The 23032-nt window shown below is 41.2% G+C and overlaps 3 protein-coding genes across 4 annotated transcripts in view; 2 read left to right on the top strand and 1 right to left on the bottom strand.

Annotated features, from left to right (window-relative positions):
* Positions 1–601: 601 nt before the first annotated feature.
* Positions 602–12796, top strand: wipf2a (WAS/WASL interacting protein family, member 2a). Its single transcript, XM_053635517.1, has 8 exons — positions 602–1612; positions 3274–3399; positions 3612–3744; positions 3891–4019; positions 5253–5834; positions 5961–6182; positions 7711–7812; positions 11056–12796. The coding sequence occupies exons 2-8, from the start codon at positions 3343–3345 to the stop codon at positions 11097–11099; spliced, it is 1269 nt and encodes a 422-aa protein (XP_053491492.1). The 5' UTR covers positions 602–1612; positions 3274–3342; the 3' UTR covers positions 11100–12796.
* Positions 12797–12894: 98 nt separating this feature from the next.
* On the top strand, positions 12895–22595 carry cdc6 (cell division cycle 6 homolog (S. cerevisiae)). The gene is made up of 12 exons (XM_053635516.1): positions 12895–13207; positions 13827–14187; positions 14494–14724; positions 14866–15065; positions 16045–16199; positions 16339–16445; positions 16646–16785; positions 16916–17016; positions 17132–17217; positions 18193–18368; positions 18569–18709; positions 21238–22595. Exons 2-12 carry the CDS (start codon positions 13851–13853, stop codon positions 21325–21327), a joined length of 1764 nt encoding a protein of 587 aa, XP_053491491.1. The 5' UTR covers positions 12895–13207; positions 13827–13850; the 3' UTR covers positions 21328–22595.
* The window catches only part of jupa (junction plakoglobin a), a 27408-nt gene continuing 26012 nt past the window's right edge, over positions 21637–23032 (bottom strand). For both annotated transcript variants that reach the window (XM_053635514.1, XM_053635515.1), the window contains one exon: positions 21637–22621. Coding sequence is in view for 1 of the 2 variants with exons in the window: in XM_053635515.1 (XP_053491490.1) it covers positions 22599–22621 (23 nt within the window). In the remaining variant the exon portion in view is untranslated. The remainder of the gene's footprint in view (positions 22622–23032) is intronic.

The following is a 23032-nucleotide window of genomic DNA, read 5'->3' as shown; positions in this document are numbered from 1 at the left end:
TGTTTTGTTTGCAATTGTTTGATATCCATGAGAGCAGAGCATTTTTGTGTATTTTTAACAAAACTTCAAAAGATTAAACGATAAAGACAACTTTTCACAGCCTTCTTTGCTCATATCTACCAAGGTTGCCAATATTAGTGGAGGGCACTGTATGTGCATGTTTCAGATAAACATTAATAAACATAAACATTATATGTATATATATATTATATAACATATTATATATTATATAACATTATATCTGTTTAACATCTCTTACAGGTGCAAACGCTGACATTTTATTAGTGTCCCACAACATGCACTTAACCCTGTTATGTGAACACATTCATCCCTATGAAATATTTAGAATATTCCACTAGTTTCACAGGAAGTTACATCATCCAAATTTCCTGAAGATCATAGGAAGAAGAAAATGAGCTAAATTCTCAATTTCCCCCCCTTTATTTTAAATGATATTGTGGTGTTGACTAACTAAATCACTAGTACAACCCTGTTACTCAAATTATGCAGCGATGATAAATGATTCATTTTTAAAACAATTAAGTGAATCATTAGAATGTTCTTGATGTCTTCATGACATTAGCACGGAAGGGAATTAACCACAGTTGGTGTATTTCCTAATTCTTTGCTAAACAAACAAACAACTAACCAACTAACTAACTAAACAGTTTACTTTCAACCGTGTTACTCATTTAAGAGCAAAATGCAGCCATTATACACTAAAGAAACCTTGTAAAAATGAGATTGTTGCCTGTGAGGTGTTTTTTTTTTTTTTTTTTGTATGGTGAAATGCAGCTTTTCTTAGATTCAGTGGTTGAAATCATTTCAAAGTTTAATCGTTTAAGAGTTAAGTGGCACCAATAATACAGAATCACCTCAGTACAGTATCAGACAGTGTGTGTGTGTGTGTGTGTGTGTGTGTGTGAGAGAGAACTCATTAGCTTCTTTAGCACTTGCTAGCTAGCACTTGTTTGTTATTGTAAACAAAACAGACATAAAAAAAAAGTGTGGTGTTTACATTGTTAAAGATAGGCCTGACTGAAAGTTTATTTGTTTAAAGTTGTTTGGGGGAGGGGTTGGTTCGGTTCTTGCAATAAATAGTAGGAATGCCCAATACAAGGTGCTGCTCTGAGTTTGGTAAAGGCTTGAACTACAATTATCTTTCGGCTCTAATCGGAGGTATTCGGCTACCTGCCACCATTTTGTACTGCTTCTTAGACTTCCGGGTTTCTCAGAACTGGGTTCGCCGCTGAAGCCCTAAAGCTGTGGCTTCCTTTAAACTCACTTTCTCTGGATTAAAAGTTTAAGGAAGCGGGAGAGTTTAGTATGCCTATATATATGCGCCTATATTTCGCTAGTGTTTAGTCCTGAGTGATAAGTTTATTAGTTTTATACCCCCACCAGTGCACCCCGCTGCCAAGTGGGTTAGACAGCATGAAGCTGCGGTTCTTCGAGTCGTTAACGTTAGTGGTTTAGTTTCCAGGTTTGTTTTGTAACTGGTCTGTAAGAGTGTGTGTGTGTGTGTGTGTGTGTGTGTGTGAGTGAAATCCCCGGAGAACAAACCGGTTCAGTTTCAATGCTGTTGGAGACCCGAGTCGCTGATTAGCCGCAGGTAAGTCGTACAGTCGAGTCTGTTGTGTTTTCAGAGAGGTGAAATGAGCTAACTAAGGTGATAGTCTGCTGGTTTGTAATGTTTATGCTTTACAAAACAAAACAACGACACGGTATTTTTGTTTGTTTGTTTGTTTGTTTCTGTTTCTAAACTTACATCCTACTCTTTAACTGCTGTACAGAAGTCTTAAGGCTTTCTTCTTCCCCAGGTGATAAAAGTTTGTTGACCAAAGCTTTGGTGTGTGTTTATCACAGTGCCAGCTCATTATCATTTTTTCCCTGTCGTGTAGCTCTGTCTTTATTTATTTATTTATTCATTTACTTCACAAACATGACCATTTCCTTGTTCGTTAAGAAATCATTTAACGAGTCATTAAAGCAGTCTACCTGGTCCTGGTTCTGGTCCTGGTTCTGGTGTCAGACAGTGTATGGTGCTGCTATGTCTAAAGCATTTAATTTAATGTTGGACTACATTCACATTTATCTAGAGAGAGAAATGTGCTTTTAATGTGTTCTCTGCACCCATATTTGATCACCTGAGGTGTGCATGAAATCACTGGAAGTCATGTTAGATTATGTATACCTAAAAGTATGTGTGAGATCTGATGATAAACATACTGTTTATGTTGAAGATCTGGTTATTGTAGACCGCTGGGTGGAGTTATTGTATTTATTTTTAAACATTCGCAGGTTTATTTATCGTATGGGGGGGGGATTAGTATAAGCCGTTTCTGATCCGAAGACCCCCAATGATCAATAAAGGTACTTGATACATTTCAACTGCGCATAAGGCGTACAACAGGGCATGGTTAATCACATGAGCTGCATTTCTTGTTTCCTGCCTCACACCTATGTTACTGGCTCGGTTGCTGGTGTTCCTGCTTAACAACATTCCTCAACGACATTGGAACTGACGAAGCGGCGTATCCTTACCGTCTACGTTTATCTCTCGTATAGAAGATATATATGAGAGAGAGAGAGAGTGAAAGACATTTCATTCATTTTGCAACGTACTCGAACATTTTTTGTTCAGCGTTGGGGTGTATGCAAGGGTGAAAGGGAATGGAAACCAGGATCCTATCAGACTGGTTTTGAGAGCGTTGGTGATAAGCGAAAAGAAGGAAACAACAAAACAATCAGGGTTGTTTTTTCGTTTTTTTTCTTTCCGACCCCACATTTGAATATGTTTAGTTTTATTTGCATGTAAAAAAAAAAAAAAAAAAAAAAAGGTCTACTACTTTGACACAGCCAATGTCAAAGCGCTGTTTGATTATTTACACGTTCTCAGCAGTAAGTAGATCCTAAATGATATCTTTGCTTGTCGCTGGGGTGGTACCCTCAAGAGTACATCCTTTTAATATGCAGGCTTTTCTCATCTTTCTCCTGAAAACATGGACGTTTAAACGGTTTAAGGTAGATAAATGGAGCGTAATTAGTTTTTAGATTTAAACTTTAAAGGTAGAAAAGTTGTACTATCCTAGTGACGATGAAAATACAGTTTAGTATCCTTTTTTTCTTTCTGAGTGCGGGTTCAGGTCAATTTTAGCACACATGCGATATTTCATATTTCCATTTTAGTCTATATTCGTGCGCTAACTTTTTACAATACACGGCAGCACTTGGGTGTGAAAAAATATTTCGATGCATATCTTTCATTTGCAGAGCTTTTGTGAGCAGAACCACAGCTGCTGAGACTGAGGTGGTAGTCACCATTCTTGTAGAAACAGCAACATGCCTATTCCTCCACCACCTCCACCTGGACCTCCGCCTCCCCCTGCCTTCAGCCAGGTATCCGCATTACAGAGGGTTTACCATACAGTCTTTTACTCTCTACATTCACCACTTCATTTGTTATTCGTTCAGAATCCAGAACGTTACTCGGTTGCTATTCTGTTTATACTGAGCATTATAAAAACGATGACATAAATCAAATATGAAGGCAGTGTGGTTTTTGATGTGGCTCGATTCGAACCTCTGTCAAGAATGAATCCTTTTTACAGGCAAACACTAGCGCGCCCAAGCTGCCACGTGATGAAGCTAAAGGAAGAGGAGCGCTGTTGTCAGACATATGCAAAGGGGCCAAGCTGAAAAAAGTCGCAAACGCCAATGACCGAAGCGCACCTATTATTGAGAGTAGGTCGCTCAGATAAGAGCAGTGAAATCAAGAGTACTTATTAAAAAGGTAACATTAATGTTTGACTAGACCTTTATTATGGCTAATCATCCATCTGGTGTGTGTGTGTGTGTGTGTGTGTGTGTGTGTGTGCGCGCTTTCCCAGAATCTGGAGGGGGTGGAGGCGGCAGCAGTAGTGGAGGAGGAAGTGGAGGGGGCTTTGGTGGCGGTTCTGGACCAATGCCAATGGGAGGCCTGTTTAGTGGAGGAGTGCCTAAACTTCGTCCAGTGGGAGGTAGTTTTATAAGGTCCTTCACAGAGACTACGTTTACATGCACGTCCAATTCTGTTTAAGGTCTGTATTCGGGCTGCAGCCATGTTCCGAATACACTGTTTATATGCGTACAGGCATCAGAATGTTCCTGTATATGTGGTTGCCGTAAGTAGGGTGGTCTACACATGCGCTTTTCTTTTCACGCTTGTTATATCCCGGAAGATTCAAGATGCTGCCGTTGCTACCCATAATTCCTTGCAGACTGAGCATGCGCATATATCTGTTTCGAGTGAGATGTTTACATGCAGCAACTTTCCGATCAAAACGGGCGTATTCCAGGGGTGGGAATTTGGGAAATCAGAATATTGTCGTCATCTGAATCGGGCAAGTCGGATTGCGGCGTTTACACGACTCGGTACTAGTTATAATATTGCGACATTCCGATTAATATCAGAATATTGATGTGCATGTAAACGTAGTCAGAGAAAGACTTCTGAAAGTCATCTTCAGCACTAGTAACTCAAGTTATTCTCCTAATAAACTCTTGTACTTTCCAGATGCTTAAAGCATTACTTTGAGCTTGACTCGCTCTTCAGAATGATCACAATTCCAGAAATGCTGGTTGACTTTTGCGTACATCTCTGATTGAATTCTTTAATTCTAATTTGTAATGTCTTTTACAAATTAGTCACATCTGTTGACTACTTCTACTATATTCTAATGCTTAAAAAAAACATGACAAACTGTCCAGAGTCGATCATGGGAGCACTGAGTGCTTCTTATTCAGGGTGTATGGGGAATAAGCTGCAGGGCACCACGTACGCACACTAAACTCCTGCGAGGTAGTAACGCTACCCGTTGCATTCCTGTGTCACCGAGAACTTGAGTCATGTGATATGCCCTTATTGCTGAAAAGTTTTTTTTTTAAAAAAGTGGTTCTTCCATAACATCAAGAAGATATTTTGTTTAGGGTAAAGCAGTATAATTTTGCAGCTTGAATTGAAGTGCTAACTGGTTTTCAGCCAGTATGTTAATTCAGCCTCTAAAAATAAAATGGATGATTATTATTGAACTTGGAAAAACTGAAAAGCATTCCGTGCCAGGTTTTGGTTTTTGTTTTGGTTTTATATATTACAATATATATAGTGTATGTGTGTGTTATATATGTTGATATATATTTTTATCAGACAAGTCAACGTTGTAAAATGGACTAAAGGGTGAATGGTGTTGATGGGATCGTAAATCTCTTTCCAGACGGCACTGCTGGCAGAGCAGCACTGCGGCCTCCAGGTTCTCGTCCTGCTGTGCCTCGTCCTACGAGCCAACAAGCCAATGATGAGCGCTCCTCACCCCCTGCGCAGTCGAGGAATCCTCGTCCTTCTCTACCTGACATTTCGAAACCGGGTGGCGGCGGCACTACGAAACCCAACAGCTCAGCCCCTCCTCCCCCTCCGCCGTTCAATCGACGTGGTAATAACCCTCCTCCCAGCAACAGTCCAAGCTCTGGCCGCTCTTATGGGCTAGAGAAGCCCCACCCACCACCGAGTGGGAACAGAGCCCCTCCTCCCCCCTCATCCGCACGTGATGTCCTGGCAAAATCTCATTCTCGCACTTCATCTGCGCTTTCTTCAGCTCTACCACCCCCTCCTCCTTACCGACAGCCCCCTTCAGTGGCAAACGGTGATCCACCCCCTGAGTTGCCACAGAGGCGGAACTCGCTTAACAGGAGATCCAACGGGCACGCTCGTAGCCAAGGCCAACCCCCACCACCGCCCGCACCCCAACAAAGCAGCCGACCGCCACCGCCAGCTCGAGACCCTCCAGGACGCCGACCAGGTAATTCGCAAATATCTTGCGTTATAAATGTTGACGCGTATAAAGATTGTGTTGTTTTTGTTTGTTTGTTTTGTAAATCCTCGTGCTTCTTCAAAAGATTTTGCATGTTTGTATTTATTAATAAAGCCACCCAGGCTCCCCCCCTTACATCCCGGAACGGGACTCGTGATGCACCCCCCCCTCCTCCTCCTCCCCCAGCCCGCATGCAAAGTAGTAGCGCTCAAAATTCTCACGAGAGCCGAGGGAGGCCTCCACCACTCATCTCTTCCAGTCGCCAACCCTCATCACATCCACCTCCACCTCCACCCATGCGCAACGGACATACATCTGCCTCTAGGGCTTTCACTGGTGAGTCTGCCTCGGTGTTCTCATCGTTTGGTTCAATATTTATTACAATTAAACCTCAAATGAATTTCACCCTGTATGTTCCATTGACTTATTTCATTAGCACACTGTACTTTCTTACTGTGGTATGGTGTCAATAAAATACTGTTTTCAGTCAGATGTGTACACTGTATGGCCAAAGGTTTGTGGACACCTGACCATCACACGGACATGTGCTTGTCGAGCCGCCCATTCCAGCTGTACTGAACTCCTCCTTTTGCTGTTATAATAGCCTCCGCTCTTCTGGGATGGCTTTCCAGTAGATTTTGGAGCATGGCTGTTTTGATTTGTTCAGCATTTGTTGAGCATTAGCGAGGTCACGTGAGGAGGCCTGGGGTGCAGTCAGTGTTCCAGTTCATCCCAAAGGTGTTCAGTGAGGTTGAGGTCAGGGCTCTGTGCAGGACACTCAAGTTCTTCCACTCCAACTTTGGCAAATCATAAAAAAATTGTGAATTTCATTTATCCCCTTGTTCTCTGTATCATTGTTCACACCACAATAAGGTAGTGTGTGAACTTAAAACCTGTTAGCAATGTAATCCCATACTCATCTATATGTTCTTGCCATTTTAGTTACCTTTGATATTTAAATCAGTCTGCCTCCTTTATTGTTTAGAGTAGATCATTTTACTTCTCCCTCTGTCCAAGTTTTTATCCTTGTCTTCGAATATTCCAATTATTCAGGACCGTATTCAGCAGAATATTACAAAACCAGTTCTTTATCTGTGTGAGTGACTGTTTAATGTCTATTTATCTTTGCGTGTGTGACTGCAAATCCAAATATTGCTATAATCTTTTTTTTTTTTTGTGGATGGGAGATTATGAAAGCAACTCGAGAGTACACTAGAGGTCAACATTAGTCGTTTGCTTTCAAACATCGGCAACTGAGCATTTTATCTGAACTTCAGACGTTATCAATGTCGGGAAATCGCACTGCAGGCAAATGACCTCTCAGGAATTCAAATCGGGCCTCGGCAGTTCCTCTTTATGTAAACGGTTCGGAGCACGCTCCGAACGCAGAGATCATGTTGAAAGCAGGCGAGTTGGGCAGAAACATGTCCACGGTGCCATGGCCACAGATAATAAATACCTGCCTGTCCTACTCGCAGGTGAAGTTCAGGGTTGGAGTGATTAGTAAATGTGGACAAGGAAGTGTACCTTCGGGTTTTTATGCTTGATGAAAGAGAAACCGATAGGTTAATAAAGGGGCGTGGCCTGGAACATCCAGGATACTTTATGTGCGCTTGTTACTGATATGGAGATAAGTAGAAGTCACTTACAGGAAACAATAAGTACGTGAGTGCACGTTTTCCAAACAATTCAATAAAACGATTAAAACATTTCTGCAAAACATTTCTACACATTTTCTTCTTAAAAACCCTTTTTTTTTTCTTTTTTTCCAAATGCAAATAACGCATCCCATTTGTGTAGTATAAAAGATTGCTTTAGTAGTTAAAGTATGAAACTGTTCTTGCGTCTGCTCGTTGTTTCTCAGATGAGTTTGAGTCCAAGTACTCCTTCCATCCTGTTGAGGACCTGCCGCCCCCAGAAGAGTACCGACAGTTTGCAAAAATCTATCCGAGTAAAAACAATAAAGGTAAGAACCAGTTTTCCCAAGCAGTACTCGTAGCTGATTACGTATTCAGGACGATTTGTAACGATCGCTGCGATATGTGCGCAAGTATATAAACAGCAGTCGGCCTGAATTTCATGACACAATCCCAGCATGCAGCTGTAGTGGCCGGGTTGGTGCCGTGAATCCCGTCACGTGGTCGCTGACTATCATGCACTTCATGAGCTGATGGGTTGTTTTTGAGGAGTGCTGTTCTGATGATCCATGGCTTAATTTGACCATTTCCATGCCTGTAGCAGCCTGGTATTCAAATCTAACAGTCTTAAAGGGATAGTTAACCAAAAAAAAAGAAAATTCTGTCATCAGTTATTCAAACTCATGTTCCAACGTCTGCGCTCGCGTGGACACAACACGCATGCATCGTGGTTCTCTCGTGAACGCACGTCGGAGATCTATGAGGAAGTGAAGCTATTTTGTGAATAAAGACTCCATTTTAGTTGGGTTTTTTTTTACGCACAAAAAGCATTCGTATCGCTTCAGAAAATTGAGATTAAACCACCGGAGTCACGTGGATTAATTTAACGATGCCTTTATGAAAGTTTTGGTTACTGGACTGTAAATGAAGGGACTGAAATCTCCCAGGTTTCATTAAAAATCTCTTCATTTGTCTTCCGGAGATGAACAAAAGTCTTTGGGTTTGGAATGACATGAGGGTGTGTAATTGATGATGGAATTTTCATTTTTGGGTGAGCTATCCCTTTAATATTTAATATTATATTTAATATTCATGCAGGTTTAAAAAATAATTTAGTTTGTTTGGTTTATGAAACCCCTATGCTGTATATATGAAGACACGAATGATCATTTTAAGATGAACAGATTTTCTGTCATGCTTTTTGACTCACTTAAAACCCAGTATAAAGATTGTGTTAAAAGCCGTAACGCTTAAGGGCCCGTTTACACTGGGACGTTTTTCGCAGCGCGTTATAAACAGTGGTTTTTTTTTTTGGTTTTTTTTTTGCGTGTTCACACCCAGGTGTTAAAGGCTCAGGTTGTGCTGAGTGAAAGTGCTAATTCACTCCCTGACAGTAGACGACGCTTATTGAAAAGCAGAAATACTCCGGTGCACAATACGGTGCTTTAGAACTTTCCGTTTCTGACACCCGCTCATCGCTGAGAAGAAGAGAACCAGTATTTACGACTTTAAGTCGTTCACACACTTTTTACAAGCTTGCTAAAGCACGTATGCACTTTTGTGGAATATAAGGTCTTTTGTGATTTAACTTTAAAGAAGTATTTGTTGCAGTGGCCAAATCACCAAAGTTCTCATTTTAAACAGTATACTCTTTTTAAACAAGTAATGATTTGAATTAATTCAAAGTCACAGAAATAGCATTCACATACTTACCGGAAGATCCAGATTATTAGTATTTTTTGAATCTATTTTTTTTGGGAGGGGGTGAGTGGGTATAAGGCAACTATTGTTGTGCCCAAAAATGTTAATGTTCCTGCAAATTGATGAAGTGTTGAACATGAATAGACTTTTTTTGTGGTCGGTATGATAATACGACGACGCAATAATGGGGCACTTAGCTATTTGATTAAGAGGTCAAGAATACTTATATGCATATATGTGCCAGGTGTAAAATAAATACAATCAGCGGATGATCATTTGCATATTTGCAGGGAAGAGACAAAGAAACAAACAGTGCTATTTCGTTTAGAAAGCAACACTGAAAGAATTAAATGGATCGTTTAGAATATACGCCTGCATTTCAGTGACTACGTTTACATGGACAGCAGTAATCTACTTATTGACCTTACTCTGAGTAAGATAATAATGGGATTAAGGTGTTTACATGAGTCGATTTTAGAATGCTCCTTTCACGTACCCGTTTTACGTGTTATAGAACATAATTAGATTAACGTCACACGACATTACGTCACCACGCCACGCCGTCCGACGTTCCCTCCAGAATTTCACGTATCGACATACAGTTGGTCTTCGTTATGGTACCGTATACAGTTTTGGGTGTTTCATTTTTAATTTTACGAAAGCTTCAAGTGCGGTTAATTATTTGTCGTGCTGTACGTGCAAATAGACGACTGCTTGAAGCCGTGGGCTGCGTCCCAAACCGCGTACTTACCGTCTCTATAGTAGCCGAGATACATGCATTTCTCCTACTATAGTAGACCTATAGTAGGTAAGTACACGGTTTGGGACGCAGTGGTGCTCTCTTTTTTGCCATAAAATGTTGAGCACCGCCGTGTGTGATCGTGTCCTGTCGCAAAATGCGGTGAAAACTCTCACACGATGTTAATAGTGTGATTAAGGTGTGTACATGTCTGTAACGCGACTAAAACAGGAATACTCCACACGTCTTAATACGATTTGTGTTTACTTCGAGTATGACTTTAATCGTATTAAGGTCATCAATAATCGCTGTTTACATGCTAGTTTGTTAATCAGAGTATCGTCTTAATCGGGTTAATAGTGGATTATTGTTGTCCATGTAAACGCACTGAGCGTCGTCAAAATAATAGCCACAACATAATAAATACACATATATAGTATTTAGTGTGTAATCTGGTGCTTTCAAGCGACACCGTGTTTGTGTAAGCAGAAGGATTTATTAGCAGGGAGCATTTTATTTCGTGTATGTCACGTGCGCACTCTCACTAAAATGGCGAGCGCTTGCGTCGTCTTCGTCTCCTTTTTCAGCTTCTGCTTCGTCGGTAAGACCGGTTTCTTCTTGAGCTCCATGAAGTCATACTTTTATGTAAGTTCAGCTCTGGGCATGTGAACAAAAGGGCGAATCTCATTGGTGCGTCAAATGAATATTCGTACACACACAACAAAATTAAATGAATCAATGCAAATAATAAAAATACATGCACACATAGGGAGGAGAAAAAAATTCTGTGCTTTAGGTGCGAGTGTAAGGTGAGGTGGTGTAATGCCTACTGGTCACAGCAAATAAGAGGGAATAATGGTGCTGTGCTTGAACTGAATTGCATTCAGAATAAACTTTTTTTTTCTCATCAGTCCTAATTTGAACTATACGTGACACAAAAATACACACGCACAAAAAGTTAAGTGTTCTTGAGCTATTTAGAGAGGGTCTGGCATCTCCTAAGACCTGTGAGTACGTAAGATAAATGGTTTTGTATATCTGTACGTCAGCTGAGCTTCTTGTCATTTCTCCTTGTCGTATTGCTTTGCCACTGTGCCTGATGATAAACTTTCTGTACTGTCTCACACTGTAGCTACTATACGAGGAGCTCCCCCTGCGCCACCTGTCGGGAGATGATCTGCACTCGGAGAGGAAAACGGCTAAACCTTTTGAATCTGATTATACTCACACACACACACGCACACACACACACACACACTATCACAGCTGGATCAGAGACCAGAAACTGTCTTTAGCAGAATGCAAAAATGAAACTTTACCTGGCTAACTGAAATATTCTCAGGTGAAGAGGATTTAGGCCATTAGTTAAAATAATATTATTAATAATAATAATATTTTTTTATATATATATAAAAGAAGGTGACCAAACTTTTGCACATATGTTTGAATTATTTAGCATTTGCAAATAAATAGCAACTTTGTATTTGCAACTAAATCGTAACTATGCATTGCAAGTGAAAGACACTTTTCCATACATCTACGATAAAATGAATGTTTTAAGCACACTACATGATGACTAAACAGCTCCAGCCTGACGTACCTCTAGACCAGAGAACACTGTGCAGTGTCATGGTCCTGATCAATTCATATGTACTATCGCTCTTCACGGAGTGTTAAGAGGACACACACTACACAAGAGAGATATTATAATATGCATTCCACATTATCTGAGAGACACATACCAAGCATGGTACCATTTTTGTAGCACTTGTTGATCATGATTAACACTATTAGGATGAAAGGAGAGATTACATAAGGCAATCAGTAGACAATCATTGCATTGTGATGCATAAAGATTGACTTGTTTGTCAAAAGAATTGAAAAAAGGATTACTCTCATAGTCTTTTTCCCCCCATACGGGATCCATTGTTTCATTATTAGATCAGATTTTATAACTTTAAAAAAAATAATAATAATAATATTTTTTTTTAGTGTTGATGATTGGGCTATACGATTTTTAATTGTGCAAACCATTACCTTTAAACTTGATCTGTGAATAGTGTATTAATGTGCATGAATATTTGAGCAGCCATTCGGTTTACTCTGCAGCTAAAGTGGCTCTCCGGAAACAGTGCAAATGCATTCTTTCTGTCTGTGAAAAGGGATCCTATTATTATTATTATTATTATTATTATTATTATTAGTTTTTAAATGATGTGCATGTCTTAAACTTGGCAGATCTTTAAACTAACCACTTCTTCATAACTGACCAAAAACACACAAAGTGCCACTAAGCCCACAGTATTTCCAGTAGGCTTCGCCAGGTTTGTGCGAAGGACCTGATTGTGTACGTGTGGTGCAAACTGTGCTGCTGAGAATACAACAGTCTTCTCCGTTCATTATCTTGAATTACTTTGATTGACATATAATGCTCAAGCAGATTTGACTGTTCCAATCTGTCACTAATTTCCTGGTACCAGTGCTCTTTTTTTTTTTTTTTTTTATATTTTATTTTTAAAATAAAGATTTTTAAAGTGTGAATGGTTATAGAGAAATCTTAATGTAATGTATAATTACACTATATGTAGCTAGATATTTTTATTGTAAAAATGTACAATATAGAGAATTAAACATAGCCTATAATTGAACATATGACATTTAAAGATTAATTACAAAGAGGCAAGCCCGGTTTCTTACCAGGACCCTTTTCCATGGATGGTTTATGTTGACTTGATATATTTCACATTCTTCTTGGGTTATTGTAATTTTAAATAAGTTCCCATGGCTTGCCAAATGTTCATGTTGACATGTTTAGGGTGTGTTTGTATGATTTTTCTTGTTAAATTTGAAATAAAAACGGTTATGGGGAAAAACCTATTGTGTGCTTTGACTTTTTCGTGTTGCTTGTATACATTTTTAATGTTTTAGAAAGACTAAAAGTCCAGCTGTTTCATCACTTCAGACAAATATTCACACTGTCTTTAAAATTTGCAGGGAATTTTTTTTTCCCCCCTCAGCAGAGTCAACAAAAAACAATTTACCCGCCATCTGAACGTGGTCCAACCCCATAAGAGGCGGGACCAGTGATTCTATTGGCTGTTTAGGGCGTTTGTTGTTGAGCCAGCCAATCAGGACGCAGCACTCTTCAGAACCGCACCAGCTGATGTGTGGCGTGTTTCTCAGCTAGTTTCAGTCAGCGCCGAGACGAGACGAGACGAGTCGCGACGCTTTTCCGGACGGCTTTGAGACTGGAAATAAAAAGAAACGTTTTATCCAGATATTAGGTAAGATATGAGAATTATTACAGTTAAAAAGAAACCTTCAGAGCTAAGTCTATAATGCGTAGAAGTGTATAAAGTACAGGAGTTTAAAACCGGAAGTGCGTGTTCAACTGCTTGGCGCCAAATACGAGAATGAGCTAATTCAAGAAATTCACTAGTTAAAGTAATTTTGCAGGTCAGCAATGATGGAACTTCAAATTTCGCTTTCTCGTTTATTTTACTAGCTAGCTGTTTGTTGTGTGACTTTTATTATGTATTTCTATTTATATTGCTTTTATTGGGGTTTAGGCGCCATGAGTAGCTCATCTGGCAGGCCAGACTGTTTGCACGTGCTAATAATAATAAATAATAATGTTTTCTGTTGTAATGTATAAACCGTGTTATGCTAAATGAAGTGTTGTTAGAGCCTACTGAGCTGCACAACATAATAGTTCTCTTTAAAACTTTAAATCTGCATACTGATGTGCAAGGTGTTGTGTAGTGAGTGCAGTACATGACTGGAGCTTTGTGGTTTTTATATATGTATATATATATATATATATATATATATATATATATATATATATGTGTATGTGTGTGTGTGTGTATAAGTAAAAGTAATTTAATTCCCCTCCTCATTCAGAGCTACAGCCTGGTCTGGTGAAAAATGCCCAACACTCGCTCTCAGAGACAGCCAACTCTCCAGTTCCCCAAGCGCAAGTCCTCCAGGGTCTCTTCCCAACCCAAAAAATCACCTCAGCCTGACTCGGAGCATGTCCTGGACCCCCGAACTATCCCGCTGTCTCCCAGAAACACCGGCTTGGGTGTCAGAAATGTCCCACTTTCTCCCGTGAAGGCAGTTGCGGACGCCCGGATCTTCCCTCTTTCTCCCAGGAAAACGAATGTTGTAGACACCTGTGCCGTTCCCCTGTCCCCACGACACCACGTCCTCCACAGCATCCCTCCATCTGAGAGACTCCCTCTGAGCCCCAGGAAGCGCACAGGTAATCAAAAGCAAAGACAAGTCTATACTTTTTGATCTTTTCGGATGTCGTTTTAAAGTCACGTGGGGTTTTTTATCGTCGTTCCTCTATATATAGCTTGTACACAGTGGAACAAATTGTTTATCCAGGGCCATGGTGCACTACATAAAGTGCAAATACACAGCAGTGTGAGACAGGCGCAAGACGATAAATACACCGGACATGGGGCTGTGAACTATTTTGTAGTATAGCAGCAATATTAACAAGTATAGCTGTAATATTGTTATTTATGATGAGTTTTTATTATTTTATTTCTTCCTCTCCCAGGCGATGAGAACGGATGCAACCTGCCAGCGTCTCTTCAGGGTTCTCCACCCAAGCAGAGCCGTCCCTCACTAGGCTCTCCTAGCAAGCTGTCCTTTAACGAGAACACGCCTGTCGTCACGTCTCCTCTTCGGCCTACCTCGTCCTTGATTTGCTCTACTCCAAAATGTTTGAAGGAGCCCACCAAAGCTGAATCCGATGCAGCGGAGGTGGTGTCCATCCCTGTTGCAAAAAGTACGTTCTTCTTCTTCTTATTATTATTATTATTTGTCTCACACTTTTCTTTTTACGTCGGAACGTTTTTGAAATGCATTACATTTTTTTAAAAACTGCTTTTGGCGTGATGACGAATGTACCCGTGCTGCCGTGTTTCAGAATCGCAGTACCAGTGTGTGAAACAGGCTCTTCACACGGCCGTGCCTGAGCGACTGCTCTCTCGAGAGACCGAGCGAGGCGTTATCGTCTCCTTCCTGGAGAAACACGCGATGTCCGGCAAGCCGTCCAGCCTGTACATCTCTGGAGCTCCTGGAACGGGGAAGACGGCCTGCTTGAACTGCGTGCTTCAAGAACACAAGGTGAGCTTTGACAACAGGTGGCAGGAAGGCTGTGCAATAGGAGGATCCTGTGGAACACCGTAGGTCATAGCTGAAACCCTCCTCGGCACCTTTCCTGTCGTGCAAACACGATATGCTTCTTTTATTATGTAATCATTCATTTCTCTTATTCTGTATCAGTCAGTCCGTCCAGGGTTTTGCGATCGCAGAACTTTACACAAAATCAAGGAAACTCCGCTGTATTCGGAGGAGTTTGCGATTTTTCCAAATCGCCGCAGGTTTGGGCTGCGGTGCGTCACGTGACCTCATCACGACGCGCATTCGGCCCCTTTTGACTCGAGTGCGCCGAGCATGTTTACCGACAAACGTCACTGCGAAAGACCGTGTAAAACACTCTCCTGCGATTGCGGTTTCACCTATTTAAGTCGTTTTCCGCACAATAAAGCACACAAAACAAAACTCCGCAGCAAAATCGAACGATTTTGGCCGGAACAATCGAGAGAGAAAAATCCTGTACGTACTAATCAATGCTCAGCATACGTTATTGCTTTACACTAGCTAGCACTTAAGCCGTGTGACGGCTCTTCGGAGTTTATAACTTGCCTGTTGAGCTAGCTGATGAGTTTTGAGAGATTTGTCCAAGCCTGCTTAAGTAGGAATTTTCAAACAAATACGCTTTCTGTAGGGATTCGGAAAGATGACCAACTCCGACACGTGCACGTAGTTACAGTGTAATCCACTTGCCAGTGGAAACGATGACGAAAGATAGGGACGGGTGGACTGATGTTTTGCAGAGGTGCAGCGGCAGGGGGTTAAAGGCAAATCGAATCCTGTACTGTATAGTCTGGGTTGCCAGGCAACATCATGATGAAAATCCGATTGGAGAACACTTCAGCGTTTCATGTTTGAAATACTTGATCCATCCGTATACAAAATCGCACTGACGAGGTGCAGTAACAAGTTTTTTTTTGTTGTTGTTGTTGTTGTTGTTGTTTTCCAGGCTTTCCTAAAAGGAGTGCAGACTGTGGTGATTAATTGCATGACACTGCGTAGCTCCCATTCGATCTTCCCACTTCTGGCTGAAAAACTGGGAACGTCCAGAGGCCACAGTGATGGCAAGCTCGAGAAACTGCTGACCAGTTCAGGCCCCACTGTGTAAGTGTGCGGTAGAGGCTGGAAGTGTTCTTTACTATAGCAAGTCTCTCTCGCTCTGGCCTTTTTGTGATTTTTATTTATTTAAAAATATATATCTTTTACATCTTTGTAATGTAATTTGATATTGTGTTTCTGGCAGTCTGTTGGTACTGGATGAGATGGATCAGCTGGACAGCAAGGCCCAAGATGTTCTCTATACCATCTTTGAATGGCCTTATCTTCCTAAGTCTCGGCTGTGTCTCATCGGTGAGTCGTGCGTCATGTGGTTTCCATACGAAAGAATAAGAAACGCATTTCTGTGCGCTGCATTAATCATTAATTCATCTGCTACAAATATATTTATCTGCTATAAAGTTCAGCAAAGCATTAACTAAGCATCAGGAATGACCGTGTTTCCTAAATTAACCTTTTTTGTTTTTTTTGTTGTTTAATCTTTCAACACTCAGGTGTCGCGAACGCTCTCGACCTGACTGACCGTATTTTGCCCAGACTGCAGGCGAAGCCTCACTGCAGACCGCAGCTTCTTCACTTCCCTCCCTACAGCCGCCAGGAGCTGTCCGCCATCGTCCAGGACCGACTCGCGCAGGTAAGCCATCGTTCACGTTCACGTGCACCGCCGGGAGTTTTGAAATCGGTGTTCGTTTTTCTTTCGGCAAAATCTAACGCCAAAACGATCACTCATTATCGTTTAACCTTTTCGCCTCGTACGCTTTCAGGTGTCTGGAGAAGGTGTTCTCGATGCTGCTGCTGTTCAGTTTTGTGCCCGGAAGGTGTCTGCGGTTTCAGGAGATGCCCGAAAAGCATTAGACATCTGCAGGTATGAGAGATCTGGTTAAAATTGTTTACTCACCTTTTTATTTATTTATTTTTAATATATAACATATAAAAAGGCATAATTCTCAAATTCTCCTTGTCCTCCATCACCCCCACAGGAGAGCTGTAGAGATGGTCGAGTCTAACAACCGACCCAAAACGTCTTCCGAATCGACAAACACCACTACAAATACTAATACTAAAGGTACGAGTGACGAAACAATCTGAAAACGTAAACGTGAAGGTACATTTTGCCGTACTTGATCACTAGTTGCCATCTGTAAGCTTTTAGCTTTGTCTTGGAGATTTATTTATTCATTTTTCTCACAAGACACGGATCGTTTAAGAACACAGTGACCACGTGCTATCCTTAGTTGACGTATTAAAGGAACCGTTAACTGGTCATCGGCTATAGCTAGCCGAACAGAGCGTCGAGTCGGATTCAGAACAGCGTGTCAGCGGGAGCTAGGTTAATCGTTGGCCACGTCGCGTGCTAAATAGTACGTCACGTTTGGTGTTGAGAGCGGAAGGTGACGCGCTATTTGGGTACAGTAGTATTCTTTACAACACAAGCGATTTTTAAAAAAAAAATTTATTATTTATTTTTGAAGCTGGGTCGTCCAGTCTACTGCCACCTCCTGGTATGGAGAGTTATTTCCTTTCACACAGAAGAAGTGAGGCAATGCCTGCATCAGAATACCCCTACTACTCTACTGTACAGTCGGGGAAAAGCAGTACATGTGTCTGAATTCTCATTATTCATAAAACATTAAAACCATAAAGCCCCGGATGCTGTTTCTGCTGAGAATCTGCGGTAGGGAACCAGTGGACACTGTGCTATCCCATAAGGCAACGGGACTGGCGCGGAAGAGCTGTCGGAATCGAAAATAACAGAATGCGGTGCCTCAGCTCTTGTTGTAGGTCATGCCAACATGGTGGATGTAGTATGTCTGGATTGTATTCACTGCATCACTGGCCGAGCAGTAGGTACTGAATCGAATGCAGTAGGTACTGAATCGAATGCAGTAGATACCGTCAGAGTACACGATTACAGACGTAGAGGATGTGAGCAAATCCTCAGCTGGTCTTAATTGCTAGTTTTTCAGCTTGGTGTGTGTGTGTGTGTGTGTGTGCGCTCATTTGAAGGAAAAGTCTAAAATGAGTTTGTTTGTCGTTGCAGCAGCACGTGTGAGTGTTCCTCAGGTGGCGCGGGTGCTGTCGGAGGTGTATGGAGACCGCATGGCCTCCAGTGTGGGGGAGGAAGGAGAAAGCTTCCCCCTGCAGCAGAAATTGCTGGTGTGCTGCCTGCTCCTGCTTACACGCAGCGGCAAGAGTCGAGAGATCCAGCTGGGAAAGGTGAGGGCTTTATAAAAATAAAAACCCACTGAACCACAGATCCCCACGCTGCTTTTATTGCTCTTACTAATGAGAATTTAATTTGCATGTTTAATTAAAGTCAGGTGTTTTGAGTGGAGAGTTTTATTCGTGCACTGGAGATAGTCTAGTGGCCTAAATACAAATCTCCAGACTGAAATCATGTGCTCTTGTGCTTACAGCTGTGCGAGACCTACAGTAAGCTGTGCCAGCAGAGGCAGGTCAGTGGAGTGGGCCAAGGCGAGTGTCTGTCATTGTGCAGTTTACTAGAAAGCAGAGGCATCTTCTCTCTCAAGAAGGCCAAAGAAGCCCGACTCACCAAGGTAAACACATCATCAACTGCATTTTGTTTCCACTAAGGACAGGATGGGGGGAAATGCAACATTGACCAAGAATGTTTATGGGCTAGTATTCACTAGGGCTGGAGAGAATAATTGATCAATTTGTCAAATTTGAGAATTAGATTATTATTGAAAAATCATGGACTCTGCCAACAGGGGGCGCTACAGCGATCAAAAAATGTTAAACTGCACATAACTCCTAGACCGTTTGTCGTAGACTCATTGGAATCCTTGGCTCAAACCAAACGTATATCTCCGATTTCATTTCCACCTATAAAATTTCTCTCAAATCTTGGATTTTTTTCCTGTAACTTTTGCAAACTAGTTCTTGCTTTTTTTTTATTTTAAATCCGATCGGGACCAAACCGGAGCCAGACGCGTCCATGGGGTCTCACTGTCAACACTTATCGGAAAAAAGGTTGAACTTCCGACCCGATATAGCTACGGCATGTGAAAGCAAAGGGAGTGGGCGTGGCCAGTTTTACATAAACAGCTGTAACTCTTGAACGAATTGAGATCTTCACCAAACTTGATAAGCTTATGTATGAGGTCAATCTGTGGTCGGGCTGTAATACCAAAAAAAAACCATGAAATCGGCTGTAACTATGGAACTGTTGATCTGATTGACTTCAAAATGTGCATGAAGTGTCTTTGTCGCAGCTGCCATCAGGACATTCACGCATGTTGAAAAACATGGCCTCCATCAGCCAATCAGAATGAAACTGGGTGGACATATGACTCTTGGCCTAAGAAGTTTGTGCAAAGTTAAAAAATATATATAAAAATTGTCCACTAGGTGGCATGATCACAATTTTTGTCGGTGTTAACGGTTGTATATAATGCAGTGTTGTCAAAATACACAAGGAATGTATATCATATGATTAGCTCTTCTCATTCTAAACCACTTTGCTTCAAGAAGCATTGGTGTCCGTCACACCGTTCTGTAAATATTTCAGAATGTTAACCTGCTTCTGCAAACTAGTTGTCGGTTTTTCCCTCTATCAATGAAACAAACGCCACAAGATTCTCTGGAGTCCATTTCTAAATAATAAAAAAAAAGGTTTGAAGTGGGCGTGGCCACTTGTTCTTAAATGGCTATAACTCTTGAATGGAATGGGATTCGCACCAAAATTTGAGGTACATGTGTAAGAGCAGTAGTGGCTTGGCGGTTAAGGCTCTGGCTTACTGATTGGAAGGTCAGGGGGCCCTTGAGCAAGGCCCTTAACCCTCTGCTCCAGGGTGCTATAATGTGTATATGATTGATAAAGACTCCACAAAACATGAAATTAGTCATAAATGTGGAACTATTGGTCCAATAGACTGACTTTTTATTTGATAGGTAAATCTTGCAAGAATTGTCCTTGTCCAATCGTGAATCTTGAAAAACATTGAAAGCCGCCGTTGGTCAAGCAACGTTCAGCGGCTATTAGACAAACTTAACAAAGGCCGATATCTTGATTTAGGTGCTTATAGGATTGCGCGATACTAAGTAACATCTTTGAGGGCCCTAACAGGCTCGAACCCTTCGTGACTTTGTATTCTGCTGTGGTCTCTTAACCCTCTTACCCCGTATGGCCGAAAAACTGGCTTGCCCGTCTTTGATCTACTCCCGTAAGACCGATATAGCGGCTTTACAGTGTAAACGTTATCCCCGTAAGGCCGGTGTACCGGCATTACTCTGCTATGATTCCTTACTTATTTAATTATTATTTTCTAACCCGGAAGGTTGACGACGTCACGACGTGATTACGTTATCACGCCGGCATTACGATGAAGATCCAAGCGTGAATATTGGTGTACTAGTAGAAGTGAACTAAAAACGCCAAAGCGAAAAGCTAATCGTGTTCCAGCTAAAGTTACACCTACAGTGAACACAGGTACATCTAAAACATAGTTACACAGGCGTGAGCGAGGATTCTAGGTAGTGACAGCAGTGAAAGTTCAGGCGATGTTGAAACCGAAACCGATAGAGACGCAAACTCTCCTGATTCAGACCCTGATCCGTCTTCATCTTCAGCATCAACCAGTGCGACTGACACTGCAGGGGTCTGGAGTCATAACGGGACCATCTCTGTGCATTCGTGAAAACACTACCTGCTGGTCTGATTACCACCAGAAACTTGACTTTTGGTGCTAAGATGCATTTATTTATTATTTACTTGAATTTATTCAAAGGCATTGACCACGCTGATGCCCGTATGGTACTTCTAAATGAGTAGAAGGATTTTAGCGAGCATTTTTCGTTATTTCTCTAGTTAAGAATTGTGCTCTAAGTGGAGTAAAAACACTGAACTGCTTCATTTTCAAAGTAATATTACACAAATACATTATTGTAAGTTGTTTCAAGGCCTAAAAATGTTCAAATTAAAATGTTGATTTTGGGGCCAATTTTGGCCCGGGAACTCAGGGTTCTGTTTCTGTGGGACATAATACTGTGGGAACTAAGGGGTAAGAGGGTTAAATGTATTTAGTAAATATTCAGACTCTCGTGTGTGTGCTTTTGTTGACAGATCTCTCTGAAGATCGAGGAGAAGGATGTGGAGAATGCGCTGAAGGATCGTGCGTTACTTGGCAGTATCTTAGCTGGAGGCCTGCCGTAATCTCCGTCAATACCGCTGCAATCCTCCTGCGTCCACCAGCATGTATTGCCTCCAGACCGTCACTCTCCTTTTTTTTTTTTCCCCCCTCTCTTCCTTCAAGCAGTGATTATGTTTTGCTTCAGCAAGAAAGCTTCAGGATAATTATTTAAGTAGTTTTTTTTTTTTTAAGATTCTATTAGTGTGTATTTACATTTTAATGTAAATAAATGTACAGGATTTTAAAATTATACTTTTTTTGTGTGTGTTTAATAGTGGTGACCTTTCAATAAATCTCCACTCCTACCCCCAAAGAAAGAAACGGGTCCACACTTCAGTTAGTAACTGATTTTATTTAGTAGTTTTTTTTGTTATAAAGTATGATGTAGAAACACTATAAAGATAATTGTCACACTTCCAACATTCCCCCTCAGCATTCTTATTGTGTAACTGTTTTAATTATTGGTATCACCAAAGATCTAAAAAGCCTATGTAAGGGGAAAAAAAAAAAGTGTCAAACCTGCAGAATGCTAATTAGTCAGATGTTACTTAAAGATTATGAACACATGATACAGGAGAAATGAGCAAAATCTACGCCGAGGCCCGTGTATAAATATTGCGCCGTGGTGCAGTCCTTTCCTGCACTGCTGCTGGACAACGTGAAAAATCACTCAACATTCGGACAAAAGAACATCTTAAACGCTATAAAGTACAATTATTTATTCTGTAGTTGCTGTGCAAGAAAAAGGCAAAACAGTCCATCAATGTGAGCTGGATTCTGAATGTTTCCATCATTATGGCACAAACGATTAAAAGCTTGAGTTAAGACCTGCTATATCACTCAGCCCGAGGGTGGGCTTTAAGCTGCGCGGAGGGAAAAGAGGATCAATTTACATGCTTATCATCCGCCTACTGTGTGACTGAAGTGGATAAAGTGTTAAAGCTGAATTGGGGTCAATTGATTCGCAGTGTTCAGTCTCAGCCGTGCCAGCTTTTCCTACTGTCAAATGTGTGCTTAAAAAAAAAAAACACAACAACTCATTAAAATCTCTTTGGTAGATTCCCAGTCCTCCTGTCTAATGAGTTTACAAACCCCCGATAAGCCCTAAAATACAACATTTTCTACAAAAAAAAAAAGGTAAGAATGTGTTTTCATGAGAAGGCAGTGTTGAGTAATATGCAATTCTACCCCTCACAGCACGGTGATCGTTGCATATCATACAGTAGTGTGTGTGTGTGTGTGCAGAGCCAGATGTCCGCTCGAGAAGGCAACTTTCCACTTCTGAAGCGTCTCCTCAGTTAGTGCCCTTGAAGTATTCTGGGAAAAGAAAAGCGACAGACGTTAAAAAAAAAACAAACCCCACAAAGAAGCTTATTACAGTTAGTTACGACAAGAAACTCCTGATGAACGGGTGAAAAAGCTCCTGATCACGGCCTGTGCTAAATGTTCCAGGAACGCAGTTCGGCCGTCGCAGCGCACACCGACTTTTCCTACTTTTATAGGATTGTTTTGGGATTCTTTCTTCAGGTCATTCATAACATTTGCGTTAATCGTGTGCAGGCGATCGAACTCATCTGAAGCCAATTTGCAGAGCATGAAGCTGAACATAGGGCCGGGCGATATCGTGATAAATGATTACGCAATACGGCGATTAATTACAAATGGTACTAAATGGATTCTGTTTATTTTTTAAAAAATAAAATAAATTAATTCTCTTTGTCATTGGAG

This window comes from Ictalurus furcatus, chromosome 10, assembly GCF_023375685.1.
Source record: "Ictalurus furcatus strain D&B chromosome 10, Billie_1.0, whole genome shotgun sequence".
In the NCBI taxonomy this organism is placed as follows: Eukaryota; Metazoa; Chordata; class Actinopteri; order Siluriformes; family Ictaluridae; genus Ictalurus; species Ictalurus furcatus.
This window is presented reverse-complemented; position numbering and strand designations above follow the sequence as displayed.

What these genes read in the sequence shown, in the direction of transcription:
- wipf2a (XM_053635517.1), top strand. Translation starts at nt 3,343, where the DNA reads ATGCCTATTCCTCCACCACCTCCACCTGGACCTCCGCCTCCCCCTGCC. An exon ending in AAGCGCACCTATTATTGAGA is followed by an intron (nt 3,745 to 3,890) that starts GTAGGTCGCTCA and finishes GCGCTTTCCCAG; the next exon opens with AATCTGGAGGGGGTGGAGGC. An exon ending in TCCGAGTAAAAACAATAAAG is followed by an intron (nt 7,813 to 11,055) that starts GTAAGAACCAGT and finishes CTCACACTGTAG; the next exon opens with CTACTATACGAGGAGCTCCC.
- cdc6 (XM_053635516.1), top strand. Translation starts at nt 13,851, where the DNA reads ATGCCCAACACTCGCTCTCAGAGACAGCCAACTCTCCAGTTCCCCAAG. An exon ending in GAGCCCCAGGAAGCGCACAG is followed by an intron (nt 14,188 to 14,493) that starts GTAATCAAAAGC and finishes TTCCTCTCCCAG; the next exon opens with GCGATGAGAACGGATGCAAC. An exon ending in GTCCATCCCTGTTGCAAAAA is followed by an intron (nt 14,725 to 14,865) that starts GTACGTTCTTCT and finishes GCCGTGTTTCAG; the next exon opens with AATCGCAGTACCAGTGTGTG.